Source organism: Temnothorax curvispinosus, unplaced genomic scaffold (genome assembly GCF_003070985.1).
Source record: "Temnothorax curvispinosus isolate PA1 unplaced genomic scaffold, ASM307098v1 QBEX01012618.1, whole genome shotgun sequence".
Taxonomy (NCBI): Eukaryota; Metazoa; Arthropoda; class Insecta; order Hymenoptera; family Formicidae; genus Temnothorax; species Temnothorax curvispinosus.
In genome coordinates, this window is record NW_020222398.1 from 1 (window position 1) to 8033 (window position 8033).

Genomic DNA, 8033 nt, shown 5'->3' on the forward strand with positions numbered 1-8033 from the left:
AATAGCACTAAATTTTTGACCTAGTGCGAACTTGATTTGCGCTAGTGGGGGGTCCAGTTTTAATAAAGGTAACTACCTATCCTACTTATTAAACTGTGAGCTTTAAAATGCTTCTTTAAATTTCTCAATAGTGGGCTCCTTCTATTACAATGCATTTAACTGTAGTACAATTTTCATATGAGGAAATTATTCCTTACTAGAATTTATTTGAATGGTATACAATTGAGGATATTGAAACAAATAAAGAAGTTATAAATTATACAATACATATGTATATAACTTTCTTATTTAGTTCAATATCCTCTGGAACACGTATATGTGTGTGTGTGTGTATATATATATATATATCTTTATATATATTTATATGTATATATATATATATATATATATATACATATATATCACGTTATTGGACATATAAATAAATAATATATAAAAATATAGCATTTCTATAAATATATTTGTTAACGAAAATATACTTTTATATACTTTTTTACTACAATTTTTTCGTGTTTATTAATCATTTTTACATCATCTCTACATTATTCCAAAGATCGCTCTTTGGTTATTGTGCACCGGCAACTCAGATTCACGCCGAGATACCGAGAAAGCATTTCCAGCGTAAAAACATTTGTCGATCGCGCGAGCTGTGTGAGAGCGACAAGGAGGAAGTGATATTCTTTTTCTCGCTCGGAACGGCCGAGCGCTGCCGACACACCGATAGACCGAGCGTCATTTGTGTGCGTAGTGGAGGGGGAAATTCGCGTGCGTGCCGGGGCTCGAAATCGCAGCACTGGGCCTCCCCAGCGATCTTCGAGAACGCCAGTCAGGGCGTGCTACCTACCGGGGCCTCTGACATAATTCTCTTTTGGTACGAAGCGTTGCTCTACTCAGGGCCTTTGTAGATACGGAACGTTGTTCTCCTCAGGGCCTTCGTCTATACCTGCTTTGCAGGGCGTTAACTATCTACGGTAAAGAGTCAACCGACACCTTGCCGCGGAAAGGTTTCCGGGGTCGTCGCGACCCAGCCCGTCGGGCAACTTCATATCCGGTGGAGACCAAGGCGTTGCCTTCTCCTATCACGGCTCCTGCTCCTGAGATCAAGGCGCTGCCTTCTTCATCTCTAACTCCTGCTCCTGAGACCAAGGCGCTGCCTTCTCTGACTACGGCCTCGGCTCCGACTCCTGATCCTGTGACCAAGACGAAGTACCGCATCCTGATTACCAAGGTAGAAACTCTACCTCCTTGGAAACGTATCCTGCAGACCAAGTCCAAGCCGAAGTGGAAATTCACCCCGATTGCCAAGTGGGGTCATACTGACCCAGCAACACTGAAATCGGTGGAAATCAAGTCATCGTCTATTCCAAGTCCGACTCCAGTCCTACCGAGCCCTACACCAGCTATAACTCCTGTTCCTGAGGCTACGAGGATCCGATCCTAACCTCCAAGGTAGAGTTCTTCCTACCTTGGAAGCTCGTACCTATCTCTACCCTGGCTCCCAAGGACATACCGGCTCCTGAGATCCAGGCGAGGGACTCCATACCGATCTCCAGGATAGAAACCTTCCTACCGTGGAAACTCTATCCGATCGATATACCACCACGAGCTCCACGTGTCCGACGCCCACTTCATCCTATTGATCTGGAGAACTCTGTGGCAACTCAAACAGACTACATTTTTAAGACACCTACACGACCTCGATTTTTTCAGACCCGACTGAGTTCCATTCTGTCCACTCCGAAAGGCAAGCCTAGGACTCCCGGACGGAACCTGGTGGTCCCGCGAAAAATTATTTTCGAGAAGAAGAAATCAATTATTAAACAATTATTCAAAGAATAGTAATGCATATATTACACTACACAAGGATAACTTACACCAACACACACGACCATCTACACATTCATATAGAAGAGATATTTATTTTGTACAGAGAGCATGAATAAACCTAGCGAGATTATGCCCAATTGAACGTTTCGTTATTTGTGGAAACGATGCACCTTAACCTAATCCTAACCTACAACCCCACAAAAAGCACATATTTATATATCAACTATTCTCTGCTTTAATATATTATTTTTGTTTCGTTAACTTTAACGCTTAATATTTGTAGCAGAAATAATTTGTTAAAGCAGAAAATAGTTGGTATATGAAAAGTACATATTTATATTTATGCATTATAAGTATGCATACGTTTAAAATTCGCACACTTTTGCATGCGCGTGCGGTCACGGAGCATGCGCATGTGGCCGCGGGGCATGTTCATAATCGCTACATCACGTCGATATGACAGGATTTTTAACCTAAGAATCGTCAACTTTAACACTAAATATCTCGTCTTGTAGGGCAGACCGCCGCATTTTTCTGCCAGATTCTTTCGTTTCGTGCCAAAATGCGTCGAATGAGCCTATTTTTATTAATTTTTGAGGTGCAGTAACTATTCTATATAAATACATCTATATAAATACCTATCAATACCATTATATTATTATAATTATTGGGATGTTGTATTATGTTTGTCAATATGTTTGTTGTATGTATTAGTACTTTATTACCCTCATGGGGTCCAAAGGGCGTTTTGTAGGGACGCCAACCCTTTACATTGGCGTTTTTTAGGGACGTACCCAACCCTTTACATGTTATTCAGTTATCCTCTACCCCCCCACCCTACCACCTCTAGCGTCTTTCTTCCGGCCTCTCCTCGTCCTCGTCTGAAATCATTAGGAGGTTCTCTTCCATCTTTTTTGTAATTTTATCCTCCGCCGTACTCTTCGGCTTTCTGCATTGCCTCTCCTTCCTTTCCCTTCTCTTCTCTCTCTCTTTTCTCTCTTTGATCCTCTCCTCCAGAGGTTTGTCCTCGTCCATTTTTACACTCATTCTACTACCTTCTCTTCTTCTCGCATTTAGCACCTTCCATTTGTCCTCGCTTCCCATCCTTAGCAGGATTGTAAGCCATTCCCCTCTCTGACCCAGTACGCTCACCTCCTTCACCTCCACCTCCACCCTCAGTCCTTTTGTTAGCAGTTGTTTTATCTTGCTCCAGTTTGAGCCTCCTTCGCCCCATTTCTCCTTCTCGACTCTGATTATTATATTTTTCTTTCTCTTCTTTTCCTCGTTCTCCTTTGTACCACCATACTCTCTTACCCCCTCTCTCTTCGCTCTCTTCTCTCTTCCTTTTTCCTTGGCCTTGCTCCAATCTGAGTACCTTTCTTTTCATTATGTCCAGCTCAATCTTCAGATCTTTCATTTCTTTCTTGTACTCCTTCATTCGCTCATCCATTATAGCCTCTATTACCTCCCTGTCGACGGTTATCGCCACTTTTCTATTCATCCTTCCTTTCTTTCCTGCCTTCGATATCTGTGAATAGAAACAAAAGACTGATTAACCTCTCTGTTTATTAAATCCGCTTTGCTCCTCATCCCGTCTTCCTCCTATCTCTCTCCTCACTTCCGTGGACCGCTCTTTCTGCCGTTTTTTACCTTTGCTCCTCCGTTAAACTTTTCCTGCTACCGCCGGTAACTTTCTGTTGCCGTTTCCCTTTTCTGTGCCACGTGCGTTTCTCACCTCGTTCTGTTATTTCCTTCTGTCGATCTCTCGATCTTGCCGCAATCGATCTTTACCTGTTGCGGCGGCGTGTGTTGCGTACCCGCCTTGATTTTTGCTGTACTCGCCTCTGGTAGCACTTCCTCTTTCTCCCGAGTTAAGGGCGTTATATGACGGCATACTCATCTCTATCTGCCTTGTCATTGTCCGTGTCCCTGTAGATTCCCTCCAGTCTTTTTGCTGTCTCGTGCTCCTTGGTCCTCTTTCGAGAGGTTATCGTCTCCTCCCCCTTCCCTTTCTATTCTTTTACCTCTTCTCTCTCTTCTCATTTCCTCTATTGCTTTCATCCATTTCTCTCCCTCCCCCTTCTCTCCGAGTAATCTCCCCACCACTTCCTGCCATCCCTCTCCTTCCCACTCCATCCATCTCGTACACTCCTCCCATATGTGCTTCCATGTTTCCTCTTCCCTCCCACACATCCTGCATTTTTTGTTCTCCTCATTTTTCCAGTATAGTCCTTCCCTCACTTCGTTCCCCAGTCTAAATCTTGCAATCCTGTTTCATCTTGCTTCCTCCCATCCCTTCATTAGATAGTCCGGAATCCCGTCCTTTCTTATATTCTTATACTATTTGTTGTACTTCGATCCCATGATCTTTTCCATCCTTTCTTGCCTCTCCTTATCTTTCTCCTTCTTCTCCAATTCCCTCTCCTCCAGTTTACTCCAAGTACCCATCTTAAATATCTTTCGTGAATACCTTCTACCTCCCTCCTTTCCTTCCATCCCCATACTTCTGCCCCGTATCCCATCACTGTCCATATCAGTGTGTCGTATAGCCAGATCCTTCTTTTGCAGTCCTTTTTCCACATCCTCTTCCCTATCCCCCACACTTCCCTCATTACTCTCGCTGCCTTCCTTCTTCTCTTTCTGATATGCGCCTCCTGTCCTCCATTCTCCTTCATCGTATACCTTAAATACTTGAATTCTTTAACCTCTTCTAATTTTTTTCCCTTCCACCTCCAGTCTTCTTCCTTCCTCCTCCCTTTCTGAATCTCATTACCTTTGACTTCTCTATACTTAGAGTTAATCCTTTTTTGTCTAGATATCCTTCTAACCTGCTTATCATTGATCTCATGTCCTGCTCCTCCTCTGCCAGCAGTGCAATATCATCTGCATACATTAGCGTGTATATCTTCTCACCTCTTAATTTCACTCCTCCCCATCCGTCTTTTTTTATATGATCCTCTATGTCTGCGATTAGTAGGTTGAATAATATTGGGCTTAGTGGGCATCCCTGTCTCAGGCCTTTCGCCGTCCAAAATTGACCACCACTCTCTCCTCCTTTCCCTACTCTGCTTTTTGTTTCCCTCAATACTTCCTCTACTCTATCTATCAGTCCTTGTTTCACTCCTCTTTCTCTTATTGCCTTGATTAATACTCTTTTGTCCACTGAGTCGAAGGCAGCCTTCAAATCCACAAAAAACACCGTCATCTTTCCTTTCTCTTTTCCTATTTGTCTGTTCACCAAGTAGTTCAAAGCGAATATTTGATCCATTGTTCCCATTCCTTTCCTGAATCCCGTCTGATTATCTGGGATCAATTTCTTCTCTTCTACTTCTTCTCTTATTCTTTCCGCCAGTACCGCCGTGTAGATTTTGTACATCGAAGACATGATGGTTATTCCTTATAGTCCTTCACCTCTCGCCCTTCTCCTTTTTTAACTAATGGGATTATCTCCCCTTCCTTCCATTGTTCTGGCCAGCCTTCCCCTCTCCATACACGTTTGCATACCTCCCATATCCATTTCACCATTTCTTCTCCTCCGTACTTCCATGCCTCGTTAGGTATCCCGTCATTGCTTATTGCTTTTCCCGTCTTTAGTTTCTTTATTACGTTTCTTATCTCTTCTAATCCTATCTCTTCTTCCTCCTGCCTACTTCTGTCTCCCTCTCCCTTTACCACTCTGTTCTCCACTCCACCCATCAGTTCCATGAAATACTCCTTCCACTCTTCCGGTTTTATCTCTTCGTTCACCCTTCTTCTTCTCTTCCTTACTCTGCCTATCAACTCCCATACCTTTCCCTCCGTTTTCGCCTCTCCAATCTCTCTAATCATTCTTTCTTTCTCTTCCTTTTTCTTTCTATCACACATTTCCCTATATTCTTTCCTGCTTTCTCTGTATCTTTCTGCCTCTCCTTTCCCTTTTCTCCATTTCCTTAGTTCTCTCCTTACTTCCCTCTTGCTCTCCGTGCATTCCTCGTTCCACCACCCTCTTTTGTTCTTGACAGTCCCTCTTTCATTCTTATCCTCGTTCTCCTCAATCACTCTTCTTATCTTCCTTGTTCCTTCCTCTATTTCCTCTTGCAGATCTCTTTTTTCTTCAATCGTGCCTAACTTCTCCCTAAATTGCGTCTTTCCTTCATCATTCCATATTCCCCTTCTTCTCCTCTTTTCAGCTCCTCTCCTCCTTTGCCTTCTCTTCGAGCTACCTCTCACCCAAAGTATTAATGGATGGTCCGAATCTATCCTTTCTCCTACTTCCAGTCTTTCCACCTTTTCTCTAACCTCCTCGTCCCCTATTATGTAATCTATGACTGTCTCACCTCTTCCCCTTGTGTATGTATATTCTCCCTCCTCGTCCCCCTTTGTGCCTCCATTTAATATCATACATCCTCTCTCCTCGATAAACTCCAGTAACTTTCTGCCTTCTTTATTTATCTTCTTATCTTTTGACTTCCTCCCTCTTTCCACTCTTCGCTCGGTTTCCTCTTCCCATCCTTCTTCCTCTCCCGTTCTCGCGTTAAAGTCGCCTCCTATTATGGTCCTTACTCCTTTTTCCCCCTCTTCCGTCCTTTCCTTCAGACCTTCTAGTTTCTCGTCTATATTGTTGTTTACATAGATTCCTATTATTCTCCATACTTCCTCTCCTATTCTTATCTTACCTTCGATTTTACCTTCTTCCTCCGTCTCCCTTCTTTCCTTTATCTCTTCTATGCTTTTCCTTATTCCTAGCAACATGCCTCCGCATGCTCTGCCTTTCTTGTTCCTCCTGGTTGCTATCTGTACTCTCCATCTATATTCTCTCGGTAGCTTCTCCTTCACCTTCTCCCATCCTTTCTCGTCAGTCCACGTCTCCATCATCACAATCACCTCCCATTCCTTTATCCCTTCCCAGAAGTCCTTATCCTTGTTTGATAAACCAGCTACGTTCCAAAAGGCCACTTTCCACGTCTTTTCACTCTCCCCGTTGTTTCTTTCCTCTTCTCCTATATATCTTTTCTCTTGTCCCTCGACTTCCCTTATCCCTTATACCTCTACTATTTTCCTCATCTACCTCCTTTATACTTTCTTCGTCCATTCTGGTTTCTTCTGGTGTGTTCTGCCTTTCTTTTATCTCCTTGGACCTTTCCTGTCTTCCTTCTTGTATCTCTTCCCTCCTTCTCTCGATCATCTTTCTTAACCCTTCTTTATTCTTCTTCTTTTCTTTCTTATCTGCGAAAGTAATCCCTTTTTTCTAGCGCTTCTTTGCTTTCGTTCTATCTCCATTCCTTATTATCTTCCCATATTTTTTGGTAACCGACCGTTACCCATTTTCCTGCCTCTCTTTTTTCCCTTGCTATCTTTCTTAACTCTTTCTGTATCTGCCTTTCTTCTTTAGTAAGGTCGTCATTCAGAAAACAGCCATACTTCTTTCCTAGCTCTTTCTTTCTCATCATTATCTCTCGTTTGTTTTCCCAATTTCTGCATCTCAGCACCTTCATCTTAAATTCTCCATGTCCAATTTCTTGTACTTCCTCGATGGCCATTTTCGCACTATTTATTTCTTCTATCAACTTCTCGGTTTTTTCTTTTCTTTCCTTTTCATTTCCTGTTTTCTCTTCTCTTACAATTATGTTTACTCTCCTCCTTCTTCTTTCTGCCATCTCCATATTTCTTTCTATCTCTTTCATTTTCCTTATTATCTCCCCTCCCTCACTCATTGACATGTTTACTTCTATCTTCTCCGCCTTCTCCTCTAAGTTCTTAAGTCTTCCTTCCAAAGCCTTTCTTTGATTTTCCCATATCTCCTCGCTTCTCCTCAATTCCTCCCTCAGTCCTTTAATTTCGTTTTTTATTTCCTCTTTATCTCTTTTTCTTTCTTTCTCTTGTTCCTCCTTATCTTTCTTTCTTTCTCCCTTTTGTTCCTCCATTTTCTTCAAAATTTCTTTAACCTTCTCCAGTAATTCTTCTGTCGCCATATTTTCTTTTTCCTGCTTTTCTTTTTTGATTTTGGGCGGCGGTGATCTGTTGACCCTTCTTTGTGCGTTAAATTCTTTTAGAATTTCTTCCTCCGCATTCACTGCTTCCTCCACCTCTTCTTCCCTCTTCCTTTTCTCACTCTTCTGAAAGAATTCCTTAACCGATCCTGTACTGTCCGTTCTTCTTAATTTGGCTAGCTCCTCCGCTTTCGTTGGTCTGCCTCTCGCTTTCTTCTCGCCTTCGCCTTCCCCCTT

The 8033-nt window shown here is 42.6% G+C and overlaps 2 protein-coding genes across 2 annotated transcripts; both read right to left on the reverse strand.

Annotated features, from left to right (window-relative positions):
- Nucleotides 1-2673: 2673 nt before the first annotated feature.
- LOC112462629 (protein PXR1-like) lies at nucleotides 2674-3328 on the reverse strand. Its single transcript, XM_025028513.1, has 2 exons — nucleotides 3142-3328; nucleotides 2674-3008 (listed from the first exon to the last, which is right to left on the reverse strand). The coding sequence occupies exons 1-2, from the start codon at nucleotides 3326-3328 to the stop codon at nucleotides 2674-2676; spliced, it is 522 nt and encodes a 173-aa protein (XP_024884281.1).
- A 1889-nt stretch (nucleotides 3329-5217) lies between these two features.
- Nucleotides 5218-6991, reverse strand: LOC112462630 (trichohyalin-like). Its single transcript, XM_025028515.1, has 2 exons — nucleotides 6853-6991; nucleotides 5218-6743 (listed from the first exon to the last, which is right to left on the reverse strand). The coding sequence occupies exons 1-2, from the start codon at nucleotides 6989-6991 to the stop codon at nucleotides 5218-5220; spliced, it is 1665 nt and encodes a 554-aa protein (XP_024884283.1).
- Nucleotides 6992-8033: the final 1042 nt, after the last annotated feature.

Bases quoted from the DNA above. Each gene is read 5' to 3' on its own strand.
- LOC112462629 (XM_025028513.1), bottom strand. From the start codon at position 3,328: ATGAATAGAAAAGTGGCGATAACCGTCGACAGGGAGGTAATAGAGGCT. The intron at 3,009-3,141 runs GTAAGAGAGTAT...TGCTAACAAAAG, and splicing joins AGAGAGCGAAGAGAGAGGGG to GACTGAGGGTGGAGGTGGAG.
- LOC112462630 (XM_025028515.1), bottom strand. From the start codon at position 6,991: ATGATCGAGAGAAGGAGGGAAGAGATACAAGAAGGAAGACAGGAAAGG. The intron at 6,744-6,852 runs GTATAAGGGATA...TTTGGAACGTAG, and splicing joins AGATGAGGAAAATAGTAGAG to CTGGTTTATCAAACAAGGAT.